The 18690-nt window shown below is 44.2% G+C and overlaps 1 protein-coding gene and 1 non-coding gene across 6 annotated transcripts in view; both read left to right on the plus strand.

Moving 5' to 3' along the window:
- The window catches only part of NCAPG2 (non-SMC condensin II complex subunit G2), a 69592-nt gene that overhangs the window by 21924 nt on the left and 28978 nt on the right, over positions 1-18690 (plus strand). For all 5 annotated transcript variants that reach the window (XM_089336858.1, XM_051857033.3, XM_051857035.3 and 2 more), the window contains 7 exons: positions 3420-3515; positions 4575-4700; positions 6362-6541; positions 10785-10937; positions 13983-14205; positions 14437-14540; positions 16562-16735. In XM_089336858.1, coding sequence (XP_089192984.1) covers positions 3420-3515; positions 4575-4700; positions 6362-6541; positions 10785-10937; positions 13983-14205; positions 14437-14540; positions 16562-16735 — 1056 coding nt within the window. The remainder of the gene's footprint in view (positions 1-3419; positions 3516-4574; positions 4701-6361; positions 6542-10784; positions 10938-13982; positions 14206-14436; positions 14541-16561; positions 16736-18690) is intronic.
- LOC127493855 (small nucleolar RNA SNORA38) lies at positions 876-1007 on the plus strand. The gene has a single exon (XR_007924393.3). It is a non-coding gene; the product is annotated as a small nucleolar RNA SNORA38 (small nucleolar RNA).

Genomic DNA, 18690 nt, shown 5'->3' on the forward strand with positions numbered 1-18690 from the left:
AACAAAATGGAATAAATGTTTTGATATTTTCTCTTGATAAGATACTTTGTTTTTTAAAAAGTAGTCTCAGAATTGAGATACGAATTTTATCCTTATGTTGGTAAGTGTTCTGACTATATAAGGATTTGTCAACAGTGTCATTATTAGACTGACAGGTATTTGATTGATCATAATGATCCTGGCAGGAAGAATTGGCAAGTCTGGTCGGATGTACTTGCTTAAATTAACAGATGCGATTGCTCAGCATCCCAATCCATGGGAAGCCTTGTTTGCTTGCTGTTAGTTCTGGCAAACATGTCAAGGAGCTAATTGAAGAAAGACTGTATCTTTACATTTATGTATGGTGGAATTATTATTTGTAGGATGTAAATACACATATACTAACTATATTCGTTTTGGGTAAGAAGACTTTTGTTTTTAAATATTACGGATGACTTAATTTAAGTTACCCAACAGTGAAGAACCTGGAGGTTTATTTATACCAGTGAGTTTTTCAAGGGGCTTAAGAATTACGATTTCAGGGCCAGAGTTGTAGCACAGCAGATTAAGCAGCTTCCGGTAATGCCAGCATCCCATATGAGTATCGGTGTGGGTTCTGGCTGTCACACTTCTGACCCAGCTTCCTGCAGTGCATCTGGGCAAGCAGTGGAAGATGGCCTGAGTTCTTGGCTTCTTGCCACCGAAAAGGGAAACCTAGGTGAAGCTCCTGGCCCCGAGCTTCTGCCAGACCCAGCCTTGGCTGTTGCGGCCGTTTGGGGAGTGAACCAGCAGATGGAGGATCGGTCTGTCTCTCTGTCTCTTTCTCTCTAACTTTGCCTTTCAAATAAATAAATAGATGAATAAATAAATCTTTTTTAAAAATGTGATTTCACCCTCCCTCCTACAAAGGCGTGTCTGTGACTCCCTGTGTTTGGACACGTAAGAATTGGAGGCAAAGAAATGTGGACTTGGGGAAGTTCTGGGACCAGCTTGTTCCGTGCAGGCTCAGGATCAACCATCCCACAGAGAGAAAATTGTGATCTTATGTATTTAGTATCGATATGTTCTTTGACTCATTGAGTCCTCCCTCACCCACCAACGATCCCGGTGTGGCTTTGTTAAATTGTAGGGCAATGGGGTCATTGTTTCACATACATGATTTGGTGTTTCAAATTCTGTTTAGCAATGAAGAATGGGTCATGTAAACTCCCCAGAAATTGTGGCATACTCACTTAACCCTTGGTACCAAAGGACTGTGTGTGTGTGTGTGTGTGTGTGTAGAAGCTGTGGCGCAGCAGGTTAATGCCTGCTGAAGCGCCGGCCTCCCATATGGGCGCTGGTTCAAGACCCGGCTGCTCCACTTCCTATCCAGCTCTCTGCTGTGGCCCAGGAAAGCAGTAGAAGATGGTCCAAGTCCTTGGGCTCCTGTACCCACGTGGGAGATCCGGAAGAAGCTCCTGGCTCCTGGCTTCGGATTGGCACAGCTCTGGCCGTTGCGGCCAACTTGAGAGTGAACCAATGGATGGAAGATCTCTCTCTCTGCCTCTCCTCTCTCTCTGTAACTCTGACTTTCAAATAAATAAAATAAATCTTTAAAAGGTACTTCACGTACTTTAGCTATCATGTGCCACTTCCCAGGTTGTGCATCAGCTGGAAGCTGGATTGGAAGTGGAGCCAGGACTCTATCCCAGACATCCAGTTTGATGTGTGATGTCACAAATGCCTTTTTTTTTTTTTTTTTTGACAGGCAGAGTGGACAGTGAGAGAGAGAGAGACAGAGAGAAAGGTCTTCCTTTGCCGTTGGTTCACCCTCCAATGGCCGCCGCGGCCGGCGCGCTGCAGCCGGTGCACCACGCTAATCCGATGGCAGGAGCCAGGTGCTTCTCCTGGTCTCCCATGCGGGTGCAGGGCCCAAGCACTTGGGCCATCCTCCACTGCCTTCCCGGGCCACAGCAGAGAGCTGGCCTGGAAGAGGGGCAACCGGGACAGAATCCGGCGCCCCGACCGGGACTAGAACCCGGTGTGCCGGCGCCGCAAGGCGGAGGATTAGCCTAGTGAGCCGTGGCGCCGACACAAATGCCATTTTAACCTATTGTGCCACAGCAACCACCACCTGTTTTCTGATTATTATTAAGTTTTGGGAGGAACTTGACACCTCAGTTAAATTTCTGGTGTGAATCGTCACTAAATAGTGTTCTATTTATTACAGAATATATAGAATAGCAGAGAGCTGTGTGTGTGTGATAATAAACCTTGGGTTTAATAAGAGCCTTTTAGAATGAGCTGCAGGGACCACTTGGATAAACTCTTCTTTATGATCTTGAAAATGATAGTGCTTCTATTTTACTTTGAAGGGTAGAGGTTTAAACGACTATTTTTGAGATTATGTGGCTATTTTAGAATAGTAGACACTGGAGCCCAAACCATCTTATTAAACCAAAGATCTGGCCTTTATTTCAGCCATAGATTTCTTTGTGTGATTCGCTGTCTGTTGCTGTCCTGTATCCATTGTAGTTGTTCTTGTGAGGATGTCATGAGTGTGGCTGCCAGATAGCAGCCTTGCCCTGAGAAATAAGCTGTTAAATTTCTGTCAGGGGATGGCCGGCGCCGCGGCTCACTAGGCTAATGCTCCGCCTAGCGGCGCCGGCACACCGGGTTCTAGTCCCGGTCGGGGCGCCGGATTCTGTCCCGGTTGCCCCTCTTCCAGGCCAGCTCTCTGCTGTGGCCAGGGAGTGCAGTGGAGGATGGCCCAGGTGCTTGGGCCCTGCACCCCATGGGAGACCAGGAAAAGCACCTGGCTCCTGGCTCCTGCCATCGGATCAGCGCGGTGCGCCAGCCACAGCGCGCCGGCCGCGGCGGCCATTGGAGGGTGAACCAACGGCAAAGGAAGACCTTTCTCTCTGTCTCTCTCTCACTGTCCACTGTCCATTCTGCCTGTCAAAAAAAAAAAAAAAAAAAAAAATTTTCTGTCAGGGGAAAGTGTTGCTGTTCCCCATTACTACATAACATTTGAAATTCCAAATAAATCTTGTAGGTCTTTTTAAATGCATTTTTTAAAAATATTGATTTACTTCTTTGAAAGTGAGAGTTAACAGAGAGGGGGAGAGACAGAGGTCATCTATCTGCTGGTTCACTCCCTAGATGTCTGCAATGGCCAGGGCTAGGTCATGCCAAAGCCAAGAGCCAAGAGCGTCTTCCAGGCCTCTCACATTGGTGCAGGGGCTGAAACACTGGGGCCATCTTCCCCTGATTTTTCCAGGCTGTTAGCAAGGAGCTGGATCAGAAGTGGAGCAGTGGTCCATGACTAACACCTATATGGGATACCAGTGTTGCGGGTGGCCGCTTTACCTACTGTGCCTCCACGTTGACTATGTGGTTTTTGTTGGCTTGTTTGTAAGATTATGTATCATGGCTTTTCTCTTTCTTTTTCTGGCCCTCAGGTGCTGAGTTACTTCCACCATCAAAAGAAGGTTCGACAGGGAGTGGAAGAGATGCTGTATAGATTATATAAGCCCATCCTATGGAGAGGATTAAAGGTACACATTTTAAAGAGCTTATCCACGTGTAGAATGTACTGATTATGCTTTGGAGTTTAGCATGCTGTAGTTCAAAATTGTAATAAAGCTGTAAAAAATGAGACTGCATGCTGTGAGATTTTGGAACAAATGTGTTTTTTTGTTTTGTTTAGTTTTGCTTTTTTTTTTTTTTTTGCTTTTGTTTTTATTAAAAGCATTCTTGGGATCCATTTAACTGGAAGCCTGAATTATTTTGGTGCTAATTAGTGCACAGTTTTGAAGTTACCCGTTGGGGAAGGAGATCAGTGGCAGACTCTTAAATGAATTGTGGTAATAAGGGTTCTGCAAAGCTGGGCGCAGCCATCCAGTCTTCATCTCTTCAGTAGAAGGGAGGCAGATATACACGCTTCATGTGTGTCAAGTGTCCTAGTGAATACACAAGTCTCTCTCTTTTTTAAAGATTTATTTTATTTATTTGAAAGGCAGAGTTACAGAGAGGCAGAGAGAGAGAGAAAGGTCTTCCATTTGGTGGTTCATTCCCCAGATGGCCACAATGGTCAGAGCTTTGCCAGTCTGATGCCAGGAGCCAGGAGCTTTTTCCAGGTCTCCCACATTGGTGCAGGGGCCCAAGTAGTTGGGCCATCCTCTACTCATACTCTCCCAGGCCATAGTAGAGAGCTGGATGGGAAGTGGAGCAGCTGGGACTCGAACCAGCGCCCATATGGGATGCCAGCACTGCAGGCGGTGGCTTTACCCACTACCCCATAGCGCTGGCCCCCGCACACGTCTCTAACACAGACAACTTTGATGTCACCAGGACATGATGGTGACCACTTCCTAATGACACAGCAAGACGCTGAAGAGAGGAAGGTGATTTTTTTTTAATATCTGCTGACATTGCACTGTTCAGCTTAATTTAAGGAAGGTCTTACAAAAAGGTAATTAAAATGTTGTAATGGCCTTTAATTTGTAAATCTGTATTGAGATAATAGAGGTGTTATTTGGTCACACTCTTTCTAAGCCTGATATCTTACCTGTCTGGGATTGTGAAGTACTCCTGCTATTCTTTTATTATTACAGGCCAGAAACTCTGAAGTTCGATCAAATGCTGCATTGCTGTTTGTTGAAGCGTTTCCTATTAGAGATCCAAACTTTCATGCTATTGAAATGGACAGTGAAATTCAGAAGCAATTTGAAGAGCTCTATGTATGTATTCATGTGGTCAAGCTTCTTATGGACTTTGGCTCTTTCCAGGCTGGGTCACTTAAAGCTTTGAATAATATTTTATAATATTATAATAATATGTAAATTTAAAATGAGTAGCAAGTACTTAGCTCAGTCTCTATTGCTAACATGTAATGGCAACATTACACATAAGTGATGTGATAAGTCTAATATAATATTAGGAATATGTAGATGAATTCTGCGTATTATGTACTTGAAATGCAACTGAGTTTTTAGAGGTGAGTTAGACAAATTACAGTTAGGGATGTAGGGTGTGAATTCTTTGTGGAAATGTAGGTTTTGTCTTTGTTGCTCCCTATTGGGTGTGTGAGGATTTGGGCTAAATAGTGAATAGTGACTTGATTTCTCTTCTGATGTTTAAATTTTTATTCCATTAAATCCTTCAAGTTGATGTAAGTTGAAGTCTAATTCTGAGAATCTTAATAGTTGGTAGAAATATTATCTGCATAAATATATTTGCAAGGTTGGAAGGTTAATAGATTTTGCTCATTAACCATTCTTCAGTGGATAACATGTACATGCTAGTAAGTTTAAGAGCAGAACCAGTTAAGAAGTTTTTTACAATAAAAAATGCATATAGGAATGACAAATTCTTTTTTTTTTTTTTTTTTAAGATTTATTTATTTGTTTGAAAGTCAGAGTTACACAGAGAGAGTAGAGGCAGAGAGAGAGAGAGAGAGAGGTCTTCCATCCAATGGTTCACTCCCCAGTTGGCTGCAACGGCTGGAGCTGTGCTGATCTGGAGCCAGGAGCCAGGAGCTTCTTCCAGGTCTCCCATGTGGATGCGGGGACCTAAGGACTTGGGCCATTTTCTGTGTTCCCAGGTCTTAGCAGAGAGCTGGACTGGAAGTGGAGCAGCCGAGCAGCCGAGACTTGAACCGGCACCCATATGGATGCCGGCCACAGGCAGGTCTAGGATTAACCTACCGTGCCAAAGTGCCGTGCACCCCCTCCCTTTTTTTTTTTTAGATTGATTTATTTCAAAGGGTAAGAGAGAGAGATCTTCCATCCATTGGTTCACACACCCAAATTGCTGCAATGGCCTGGGGCTGGGCAGATTCAAGCCAGGAACCTGAAACTCCATCTGGGTCTCCCAGATGGGCGGCTGGCCCAGACACTCCAGCCATCTGCTGCTGCTTTCCCAGGTGCATTGGCAAGGAGTTGAATTGGAAGTGGAGCATCTGGGACTGCAACTGGTGCTCTTATGGGATGCTGGTATTACGGGCAACATCTTAGCTAACTTTCTATACCACAACACTGATCGTATACTTGGAGTTTTTTTATTCTGGGCTCTCTGTATTGTGACATTTGAGAATTCAAGCAGGTGGACCACAAAGGCTGTGTCTGATATGAATGCTTGCTGTAGCCAGCTAAACCTCTGCATGTCCCAGCGATTGACGGAGCTGGTACATCAAGTCTAGTATCACTGAAGTTCTGTACATAGCATGTGGCACTAAGGCTGCTCGTATATCTGGGCTGTTATTTTAAAATACCGCTTTAAAAATGGTAAATCATCTGAAATCTCGGAATCTGTATGTGATCAGTATTTCTGTAACTTTAAGTCTTAGTAAATTGTGAAACCTCGAAGTGCTAATAAAGTTTTTTCCTCCTCCTACTTATAGAGCCTTTTAGAAGATCCTTATCCGATGGTCCGTTCCACAGGAATCCTTGGAGTTTGTAAAATAGCTTCCAAATATTGGGAAATGATGCCCCCAACTATTCTTATTGATCTCCTGAAGAAAGTAACTGGGGAACTGGCATTTGATGCAAGCTCTGCTGATGTCCGTTGTTCTGTCTTTAAGGTAAGCTTAAACAATTTTTTTATTTGTTAAGAGATAATGCAGGAAATCGGCTACCTTCCACGGATTGATTCACAAACCCTGCAACAGCAGGAATGGGAGCCAAGAACTGCAGCAAAAGGAGCTTGAAACGCAATCCAGGTGTCCCGTGTGGGTGGCAGTGACCCAGTGATTTCAGTTGTGACCGATGCCTCCCAGGGTCTGCGTTGACAAGAAGCCGGAATCAGGAGCTGGAGCTGGGTGTTGAACTCAGGCACTCTGATGGGAGAGGTAGACATCTCAACCCACTTGGCTAATCACCACTGTACATTTTAAAATTATCCAGCAATATTTGTTTATTATAGAATGTTAGAAAATACAGATGGAAAACATATAAAAAACCCTTGTAATCCTACCCCATGGAGATAATACTGTGTGTATTTTTGTTGTCTATACAACGTCAAGTGTTTAAAAACCAAATTAACAATGTTTTCTACAAAAACAACTATTGGAAATAATACTGTTTTTTTTCCAGAGGCATTTTGAATGCTTTGTGAAGAACCTGTATATAGACCATATTTGGATTAACTAAAATGATGTTTTTATACTCATACCCATCAGTAACATCAGTAGTGCCTTGAACTTTGCAGAAAAATTTTCACACTTTATTTTCTTAGTCACCTGAACCAAGTAGTTCTAGATTCAATGAAACTGAAATGAAAGGTGGGTGGTTGTGGCTGACCCGGGGAAGTGATGACTGAGGCTACAATGACAAATGCCCTCTGGAGTTGGGTTTGGAGGATCTGTAAGGATCTCAGGCCAATTCACAGAATCTCTGGGGGGCATCAGATTAGCTAAGAAATGATCTTACTTTGCTACCCTTAGACTCAGTTATGTAGAACTTCTGACCCTTGTGAGCACAAAGCCATCGGATTTCTCTTCCCTCAGATGGAACACAGACATTTTTCAGAGAAGATTTTTGTCCTCTTGTCCTTTTGTTATCTCTTCTCTTCCCACCTTCTCTAGAACCTGCGTGCTGGTTACTTTCTGTATTTCCAGTGCGTGCTCCACATCTCTCTGTCAGCAGCATCCTTACTGCAGCATGCTCACCCTTCCCGGTAACATTCTCAAATCTCCACCTGAATACAAGCCAGCATGTTCCCTTGACGTCATATCGAGGTGTAGGCACCACCCTGCTTAACCTCTTTCGAAGGTCATCTGTGCTTTGTTGGGTAACCATCCATTTAGGGTTAGGCCTCTTTGCTGTAATTGTTGGTAGAAGCCTTTTTATTGTCAGAAGAGTCTCAAGTTTGTGTTAAATTATATGGTAACCTCAATGTTCTATCTCCCATGTTTTTTGCTTATTCCCTAATCCAGTGTAAAGTGCCTTTCAGCTCCATGACCCAGTGCAGCATTTCTAGCCAAGGTTAATTTCACAAGACCGTTTCACTGTTCTTTTTGATCGATGAGCTGAATTTGACCCCTAGACTAGTTTCTTGTGCTTCTGAACATTGTTGTAGACCATCATTTGCCCCTTCTTCTCTTCTTGTCCCTTCTAGTTCTTCTTCTTCTTTCTTCCTGCTCTTCTTCCTTTGTGTGTGTGTGTGTGTGTGTGTGTGAGAGAGAGAGACGGATTTCTTCTTATGCTTTCAATGTTGGTCAAGGGCAGAGTTCTGAGAGGTCCACCTGCTTCTTGCACTGTTAGGCTCCCTCTGGGACATCTGATTCCCATCCTTTGCTCCAGCTGCAGCCTGTGTGTAGTGGATCTCAGTTTATAGAAAATGTCTGCTTGACAGTTCTGCTTGAATAATCAGCCTGTTAGCTCAGAGATGGAGATTATTTTGCAGAATATGGATTAGGAAGCTACTCCTGGGGTGTATACTCATGGAAGGGAGAGAAGAAGTTAAGCAGTGACCGCCTATGAAGACCTCAGGTACAGCCTCAGGCAGCTCTTGGAGCTGGCAGAACCTCATATCACATGCTGATCTGCCCTGTGCTCTGACTGCTTGGAAGGAGGCCGTCCCTGCGTGTGCGCTGACAGTTGAGGGGCATTTCTTGTAGCAGATGGCTGAGGGGGAGGGAGGAGTGGACACTTTATTCCTGATGAGAGTCCTTGGGGATGCGTCTCAGTAACTCTCCCAATCTCTAGACCTGAATTTCTTGCCTACTGTTCTAACCGACTGCTTCCCGAGAAGATTGTTTTCTCTTTCCCCATCATCCCTTCTCTCTCTTGGAATGGTAAAGTTGAGCATTCCTAATCCAAAAATTGGAAATCCAAAATGCTCCAAAATTGGCAACTTTTTGAGCAGCAGCATGACACCACAAGTGGGAAATGCCACGGCTGACTACATGTGATACATTGCAGTCAAATCATAGGCACAATAAAAATATGGCACAAAACTACCTTTAGGTATGTGTATAAGGTATATTTGAAACATAGATAAGTTTTATGTTTAGCCTTGAGACTCTTCCTCAAGATTTTTTATTATGTACATGCGAATATTTCAAAATCCAAAGAAGTACAAAGTGTGAAGCACTTCTGGTCCTAAGCATTTTGGATGAGGGATGTTCAGCCTGTAGTACCATCTACTAGATTGCTTACCTGAGAGCTGTTCCTCTTTGTCACACCCTGGTGTCCTTTGAGGTTCAGCTTCTTCCTGCTGCTCTAATTCCAGCAGCTGTATCTCCCCAGCCCAGTCTCCTTCCGTGTTATCCTTCCAGCTGCAGTCTGAGGACCCCTCGCAGAGTCACACCGAAATGTCCCCGCCTGATGGCTCTCCCGTGAGGCAGATCGGTGTGTTGTAGAGAGGAAGGAGAGTGAGCAAAGGGCAGGGTGGGGATAGGGCCGAGCTGCAGAATGCTGTGGCCTGAACAAGTGCAGCAGAGACCTGGAGACTGCCTGTGTGGGCAGATGAGTCTGCCTTGGGCACAGCATGTCATGATATGAACTGTATGTATTTGGAATTCCTGTAGATCCTCTTAAAATGAGACTCTGCAAAAACATCCTTTCTCCTAACACTAGGAGAGAAAGCTGTAGAGTTGAAAGCGTGCAGGAGCTAATCTGTAGTTTTAATTTGGTGCCTCATCTGAGTCTGAGCATCTTACCTAGCCTCTTGTCCCGAGAAGGGTCCTTGCCCTTCTCTGAGCACCAGAGGGGTTCAGTTGTGGGTGTACTAGTTAAAACAATAATGTGATTATCAAGCAGGAAATACAGAGAGTTTAAGGACTCTCTTTTTTTTTTTTTTTTTTTTGACAGGCAGAGTGGACAGTGAGAGAGAGAGACAGAGAGAAAGGTCTTCCTTTTTGCCATTGGTTCACCCTCCAATGGCCGCCGCGGCCGGCGCACCGCGCTGATCTGAAGCCAGGAGCCAGGTGCTTATCCTGGTCTCCCATGGGGTGCAGGGCCCAAGCACTTGGGCCATCCTCCACTGCACTCCCTGGTCACAGCAGAGAGCTGGCCTGGAAGAGGGACAACCGGGACAGAATCTGGCGCCCTGACCGGGACTAGAACCCAGTGTGCCGGCGCCGTAGGCGGAGGATTAGCCTAGTGAGCCGCGGCGCTGGCCTAGTTTATGGACTCTTTAAAATGAATGAATTCTTGTATTCCAGCTTATGCTCTTGTCTATAGAAAGTACTCTGTTTCTTTTTTTTCTGGAAAGGAAACTTGCAGAGAGAGGATAAAGCAGAGAGGGAGGAAGGGTGAGGTCAATCTTCCGTCGGCTGGTTTATTCCCTAGATGGCCCTTGAAGCCAGGTCTGGGTCAGCCTTGAACTTATCTGGGTCTCCCCTATGGGTGGCAGGTGCCCAAGCACTTGGGCCCTCTTCAGCTGCTTTCCCAGGTGCATTAGCAGGGCGCTGGATTGGAAGCAGAGCAGCCAGAACTCAAACTGGCACTCTGATGGGATATCAGCATTGCAAGTGGCAGCTTAACCTGCTGTACCGCAGTGCTGTCTCCCTCTGCATGTTTTGACTCAAAAACCCTTGCATTTTAGCAAGTAGCTTTGAAAATTTGTTTCATAACTGCTTTAATCTTGTTTGAACAAAATAGTGGTTGGGCTGATTATCAGTTGTTGAGACTATATGCACTAAAAGTATACTTTTCATAGGAAACATTTAAAAAGATAAACATACCTATTTTCCTTAGGTATGTTTATTTAATTAGTAGTTTTGGTAGATATGAAGCTGAATGTTTTCTTAAGTTCTCTCTTACTTGAACTTTTTGTTGATATGCTGATTTTGAACCGTTTGTCTTTCTCTTTTGTTGCAGTGCCTGCCAATAATTTTGGATAATAAACTAAGTCACCCATTATTAGAACAGCTTTTGCCACCACTCAAATACTGTCTGCACGACAATTCAGAGAAAGTAAGAGTGGCTTTTGTGGATATGCTTCTGAAAATCAAAGCTGTGAGGGCTGCTAAGGTAGGTAACGGAGGTTATTATATTTAATGTATGAAGTAGATACATCTGTTTTCATCAAACAGAAAGACAAAGAGTTTTAATTCCAAGAGTATTGGTAATCACATTTTAAACAAATTGCTAACATATTTGACCAATTGTATGATAAATTTTTGTTTTATGTTTTTCATTGAAGTTCTAGAAATACCAATGTATGTTTTGCTTTTGAAAGACCTTAATGTAAATTTTTATATTTTTACCCAGTGTGACATGGTTTTTTAAAGATTGATTTATTTGAAAAACATAGAGTGGGAGGAAGAGACAGAGAGAGAGAGAGAGAGCTGGTTCACTCTTCAAATGGCTGCAGTGGCTGGGGCTGCTGGGCCAGACTGAAGCCAGGAGCTTGTTTTAAATGTCCCATGGGGGTGCTATCCTTCGCTGCTTTCCCAGGCACATTAGCAGGGAGCTGGATTGGAAATGGAGCAGCTGGGTCTCAAACTGTTGCCTGTATTGCGTGCTGGCATCACAGGTGGTAGCCTTACCCACCATGCCACAACACTGGCCCCAGTGTGATTTTTTTAGTTGAAATATTTGATGTAATTTTTAAAAAGATTTATTTATTTGAAAGTCAGAGTTACACAGTCCACGCAAGTTTTAGAAACGAGCTGATATGTCATCAGTGTGGGATCAGCTACAGGCTTGTGTGTTCAGACAAGAAGTGATGCTGTGGGGCTGTTAAAGGTGTAGAGAGAAATTGCTGTGGGATGTACATGGAAATATTTCTTAAGATGCAGAAGTATAACAGTGAAGTGTAGAAATGTTTTTAGGGTGCTACCAGCTATATAAAATGGGGAACTTACTTACTTATATATATATGTATTTGTTCAGATATGATTAAATAACATACTGTAAGAGGAAAACAAGAAACTAGTGATCATTGCATCATGTGGGTTGGGTTGGATTTCCAAGGGCAGGGATAACAGGGAGACTTACCTAATGTGATGTATATTGCTTTTTGCCTTTTGAAAATTTTTTTTAAGATTTATTTTATTTGAAAGGCAGAGCTATGGAGGAGGGGGTGGGGGAGAGGTCTTCCATCTGCTGGTTCACTCCCAAATGGCCACAATGGTTGGTCATTGGTTCTGAAAAGCTTTGTGTGGGCATACAAGCTAAGATTGGCCCAGATACGGAGAGCCAGGCCAATGAGAGCTGACTGCAGGCGCGTTGTCCACAAGGAAGGAGCAGCCTGGGCAGTGTGACTAGACTGTCACACCCTAGTCATGCACACATTGTAGTGGACATGCTGGCCAGGCTGAAGGTTTCCTGCCTGTAGAATATGTAGAATGAATGAGGGTTACGGTTCTTTTTGTTGTCAGCCATAGTAGGTCTGGGCCAATATGCTGAGTTTAGTGGGCCAAGCTATATCTCTCCTTCAATTTGTCTGTGTCAGTGTGTGCCTATGAACTTCTCAGATGGGCTCTTTTATGATGTTGAAAGACAGCACTGTAGAGCATTTCCAAGCCATGTATTCTTGTGCTTAATCGTGCTAAGCCTCAGTTTCTTTATAAAGTAAGGACATCTATGTTTAGGATTGTTGTGAAATCACAATAAATAGTGACAGAGGTACTTGTTCAATGCCTGGAGTTACTGGCAGTATTGGCACCTTAGGGCTGCTTGTGAGTTCAGAGTTAAAAATAACCTGTTAGGAATCATGCACGAGGCCAAGGGGTGTCTGTGTGTTAGGAGAGGCAGAAAGGGAACTGGTTGGGGAGAGGAAAAAGATGTAAGGATGCTAAGATGGTTAGAAGGAGTCTTGGTGTGTATCTTGCTCTTATTTTTTTATTGGCACCTGGAAGGAACCAGATCTAACTCATGCGTAAGAGTCTCTGGAGCCATCATTTTCAAGCCTCTTTCAGTCATGTTTGGGGCATTGGTTGGCAGAACAGTCCCATCTGCTAAAGCTGGAGGCTGTTGCTGCAGTCTCTTTCCTGTGCTACTTGGAGCCTTAGACAGCAGCTACTCTCTCCTTACTAGGGCCGCGTCATCGTGGGATTGGGGTTAGTTACTGTCTTCAAACCCTTTAACTTTTTCCGAAATGCAAGAAGTGTCTTGTGGAAGCATCCCTGGAACACTGCGCCCTCACCTTTACCTCCACTGTTCTTACAACAGATGTAGACAGGGAAAGGGAGGGCAACCCAGGATACAGACGCAGATGGAGCTTCTCTAGGTGTGGTTGTTTTGAGGGTTGGGATGGCATCAGAATGTTTGACTGCTAATGAGAAGCATCGCACTGAATACAGCTGAAAGAGAAAGTGCTCCTTAGCACAGGTCCTGAGAGTAGGCCAGGTCCAAGGCACTGCTTACATCTAGGTACTGGAGGACCTTGGAGGAGAGTGAGGCAGGGTTTGTCATTCTGCCTTTGGAATCTAGAGTCTGTTATTCTGCTTTATTATACTGTTTCTTGTCTTGACCAGAATGTTGGTGTTTTCTGTAGGCAACTTTGAGAGCTTTTGAGTGGAGAAACAATTTGTTAAGTTCTGATCTTGGCAGGCTGTCGGTAGTGGCATGTGAGGTGGGGTGGCAGGAGGCAGAGACCTAGCTGTGAGGATCTGACCCCCCAGGCACCTGGTGCAGGAGAGGTGGGGACGGACAGGCAGCCCTGGGTGTTCAGGACTAATTCCCATACCTCTAAAACAGGAGATGTGGTTTGTCCATGTCACAACTGTTAGCTACTTATTTACTTTCACTTTAGCAGGCCAGCAGTTATGGTGTTTGGTAAGCATAATTAGTATTTGAGAATTTGCTATATATGAATAATAGTATTAAATAATTTTGACAAACCCTGTGGTTTTATACCTGAGTACCTTACACATTGGTACTTTTTAAAATGTAACTTTGTTCTCATTTCTCTGCAGAAAAATCACAGAATCTGGTATGTTATTAAAAATGATTCTTTTAAATATAAAAATTAGTTCCTTTTGGGTTGTGTTCTGGACACCTTGCTAAAGCTGTCCTCAGGATTATAGGAACAGTTGATCATTTCCTTCTGCATGTGTGCTTTATATGCAGTTTTGGAAAATATGCCCCATGGAGCATATTTTGGTTCGTCTGGAAAATGATTCTCGACCTGTGTCTCGACGCCTGGTGAGCCTCATCTTTAATTCTTTCCTGCCTGTGAACCAGCCAGAGGAGGTCTGGTGTGAGCGTTGTGTCACTCTGATCCAGATGAATCATGCAGCTGCCAGAAGGTTCTACCAGTATGCACACGAGCACACCGCCTGCACTAACATAGGTGTGGACCACTGCTGCTTCTCAGTTCTTACGTTGTTTCTCCCCTAAGTGTAAGGCCGTTACACACAGTCAGTGTTTGTCAGTTTACTGGGCTTGGTGCTTTAACACATTTCTTAATGGTTTCTCCTAAAGTAATACTTTTAACTATTTGGGATTATAATTTTACTATTAGAAAAGTTGATTTTACCAAAGAAACATGTAAATTAATTATTGATAATCTTAAACACTCTAGCAAAGCTGATCCATGTTATTCGCCATTGCTTAAATGCCTGCATCCAGAGGGCAATGAGAGAGTGTCAGGAGGATGACGAGGAGCGGGAGAAGGAGAACGAGAGCGTAAGTGGAACAGCACTGCACCCAGCCAGACATGAGCTGCCCGTAACCCCCCCCCCCCCCCCCCCCCCAGGCAGAACCATTAACCTCATTATATCATTTCCATGGACTCTTAGGGTAAGAATATTTTGATTTTACATTTATCCCTTTAGTATTGATATTCAAATTATTTTGGAACATCATGTCAATTGTTCTTGAAAGAATTGCTTTAGAGTTGGGATTGGATTTAATTTAGAAGAAAAATTCTTGTTAGTAACACCCTACCCCAGATTTTCTTTGCCTTGAGCTTCTTTGTATATTTCTACTCTACCTAGGTATGGTATAACTGGGTGGGTTCTGGACATTCCTGTAGTTTATAGTTAAGTGTGTGATGGTGTCATTTAGAGCCACTGCCCAAGTTTCTACTAAAAACACCTTGAAGCTAAAGTTTTGGGAATGAGACGTTTTTAGAATTATCTTTTTATTTTTTATTATTTTTTTAAAGATTTATTTATTTATTTGAAAGTCAGAGTTACACAGAGGAGAGGCAGAGAGAGAGAGAGAGGGCGGTTAGGGGGGGCTCTTCCACCTGATGGTTCACTCCCCAATTGGCCGCAATGGACGGAGCTGTGCTGATCTGAAGCCAGGAGCCTCCTCCAGGTCTCCCACGCAGGTGCAGGGGCCCAAGGACTTGAGCCATCTTCCACTGCTTTTCCAGGCTATAGCAGAGAGCTGGGTCAGAAGTGGAGCAGCCGGGTCTTGAACCGGCGCCCATATGGGATGCCAGTGCTTCAGGCCAGGGTGTTAACCTGCTGTGCCACAGCGCTGACCCCTAGATTTATCTTTTTAAAAGTGTAATTTAGAGAAGGTACTCAGTAGCAGCTATTTTTTCAGAATTCAAAGATTTTAGAGGTAGACTTGCAGACTGAGAGTGGTCTTCCATCCGCTGGTTTACTCCCCAAAAGGCCGCAACAACTGGAGCTGAGCCAATCTGAAGCCAGGAACCAGGAGCTTCTTCTGGGTCTCCCTGCGGGTGCAGGGGCCCAAGCACTTAGGCCATCTTCCGCTGTTTTCCCAGGCCATAGCAGAGAGCTGGATCAGTAGAGGAGCAGTTGGGACTAGAGGCGGTGCCCATATGGGATGCTGATGCTGCACATGGAGGCTTAGCCCACTATGCTATAGTGCTGCTCCCTCAAAGATTTTTAAGAACAAGGAAAAGCTTTCTTGGTAGAGTTCCTAGTTTGAGAAAGGGTTCCATTCAGTGGGAAGACACCCAGCAAAATGCATCATCTTTTTTCTTTAAGATTTAAGATTTATTTATTTATTTGAAAGGCACAGAGTTACAGAGAGGCAGAAGCAGAGACAGAGAGAGATTTTCCATCTGCTGGTTCACTCCCCAAATGGCCACAGTAGCTGAGCTGCGCCAATCTGAAGCCAGGATCTAGGAGCTTCTTCCAGGTCTCCCACATAAGTGAGGGGCCCAAGCACTTGGGCCATCTTCTACTGCTTTCCAGGCAATAGCAGAGAGCTGGATGGGAAGTGGAGCAGCTGAGACTCAAACCAGTGCCCATATGGGATGCTGGCACTGTAGGTGGCAGCTTTACCTGCTACACCCACAGCCCTGGCCCCTGGGCTTTTAAAGATGTACTGTTGTCCTTTTTGTTTCTTTTCTTCTTTTTTTGTGAAGTCTTTTATTTATTTGAAAGGCAGATACAGACAAAGAGAGACAGCAGTCAGAGATATTCTATCTGTTGGTTTACTTCCCAGACAGCCTGATACCAGGAGTCTGGAACTCAAATCTAGGTCGCTCGTGTGGGGACAAGGACCCAAGAATTTGAGCCATCACCTGCTGCCTCCCAGTTTCCATATTAGCAGGTGATTGGAATTGGAAGTGGAATTGGGACTCCATCTCCGGCACTCTGATAGGGGATGTGGGTGTCCCCGGTGGCATCTTAACTGCTGTGCCAAATACCTACGCCAGTGCTGTTTTGTCTTAATAGCTGGTGTGATTATATTTTTTCACAATAAAATTGTTTGTATCTTAGGTTCTGGATAAAACATTGTCTGTAAACGATGCTGCATCCATGGCAGGCTTATTAGAAGTCATTGTGATTCTCTGGAAGAGTATTCATGGAAGTATGGAAAATAACAAAGAGGCCAAGGTTTATACTGTTAACAAGTTTGCCTCTGTGCTTCCAGAGTATCTGAAAGTATTCAAGGTAAGTCTTGAACTGTACTCGGAAAGAATTAAGTATTAGAATTGCATTTGTTTATGTTTTGTTTATTTAGAATTTAGTAAAAGTTACTTACGTGTTTGTCTGCTTTCTCTGTAAAACAAGAAGGTTCAACAGCAGTATACCTCGCAGTATAATTAGTCTTTCTCATCCTGGTTGAGGGTAGAAGCCACATGTCTGCTTCATGTCCTCGGTATGCTGAAAATGTCTGTGGTAGGCCCTTAACTTTCTTTTTTTAAGATTTTATTTATTTGAGGGGTAAAGTTAAAGACAGTGAGAGAGAGACAGAGAGAGAGATCTTCCATCCACTGGTTCGCTCCTCAAATGGCTGCAACAGCCAGAGCTGGGCTGATCCAAAGCCAGGAGCTGGGAGCTTCCTCCAGGTCTCCCATGTGGATGCAGGGCCCAAGTGGTTGGGCTGTCTTCTACTGCTTTGCCAGGCCATAGCAGAGAGCTAGATCAGAAGAGGAGCAACTGGGACTCAAACTGGCACCCATATGGGATTCTGGCAACGCAGGCGGAGCGTTAACCTACTGAGCCACAGCACCGGCCCCAGGCCCTTAATTCTTCTGCTCTAGTAGTCTGTGATGCTGTTTTAGAACATAATCTGATTTGCAGTTTTAGAGGATTTTATGAACATGAAGATGAGTAGCACCTGTTTTATGGCAGTTTTACTTAGATATTGAAGGCACACAATAAGAAAATATGTTCTTGAAGTATTTGAGTTGTGTCTGTGTTATTGGTGCGTACAGAACCGTGTGTGTGTGTGTGTGTGTGTGTTTAATGTGTATGTGTATGTGTTTGAAAAAAAGCTCCCATCTGCTGGTTCACTCTCCAAATACTTACAGTGATGTGCCAAACCTTGGAGCCAGAAACTCAGCCCATGTCTCTCATGTAGATGAGAGGAACCCAATCACTTGAGCCACTACTTTTGCCTCCCAGGATCTGCATTAGCCCAGAGAGAAAGGGAGAGACAGAAAGAAAGATCCTCCGTCTGCTGGTTCACTTCCCAGGTGAAGCCAGGAGGAGCCAGGAGCTTCTTCTGGGTCTCCCATATGGGTAACAGGAGCCCAAGCACTTGGGCCATCTTCTACTGCTTTCCCAGGCCATAAGCAGAGAGTTGGATCAGAAGTGAAGTAGCCGGGACAGTAACTGCTGCCCATATGGGATGCTGGCCCCGCAGGTGGCATCCTCACCCTCCATACCACAATGCTGACCATAGGAAAATTTTTTTCTTTAGGATCCACCAGCGAAGAATGTTTCTTATTGAATGTTCTTGGTGGACTCTGCACCCCATTTACCGTATCATTATAATAATAATATAGCTACAATTTATTAAGTAATGAATGCATGCTGCTGCACCAGGGTTTTGTATGTTTGGTTTATTCAGCTGTCCTAACAGTCCCATGTCAGTTTCATAGAGGAGCAAACTATTAATTCAGCTCTTTTCCCTTGTGCTGTATCAGCTGATAGGGTTGTAGAGTCAGATCAGATTTAGATTTGGGCAGAAAGCTCCATAGACTGTACGTTTCCTGTTAAACTACACTGCCTTCCCAAAGATATTCTGACTCATTCATTTTTTTCTGAAAAAAATAAAAATAAAAATAAAAAAAAATTTTTTTTTTTTTAAAGATCTGTTTAGTTATTTGAGAGTCAGAGAGGGAGAGACAGAGAGAGAGAATCTTCCACTCCAGATGGCTGCAACATCTGGCTGAGCCAGGCTAATTCAGGAGCCAGGAGCTTCTTCCAGGTCTGAGTAGCAGAGGCCCAAGCACTTGGGTCATCTTCCTCTGGTTTTCTCAAGCCATTAACAGGTAGCTGGAGCAGAAGAGGAGCAGCCAAGACATGAACCAATGCCCATATGGGATACTGGTGTTGCAGGCCTTGGTTTTACCCACTGCAGCACAGCGTCACACCCCGCTGAATAATTTCTTTCTTAA

Source organism: Oryctolagus cuniculus, chromosome 7 (genome assembly GCF_051225735.1).
Source record: "Oryctolagus cuniculus isolate XC-2025 breed Fujian yellow rabbit chromosome 7, ASM5122573v1, whole genome shotgun sequence".
NCBI classification, from domain to species: domain Eukaryota; kingdom Metazoa; phylum Chordata; class Mammalia; order Lagomorpha; family Leporidae; genus Oryctolagus; species Oryctolagus cuniculus.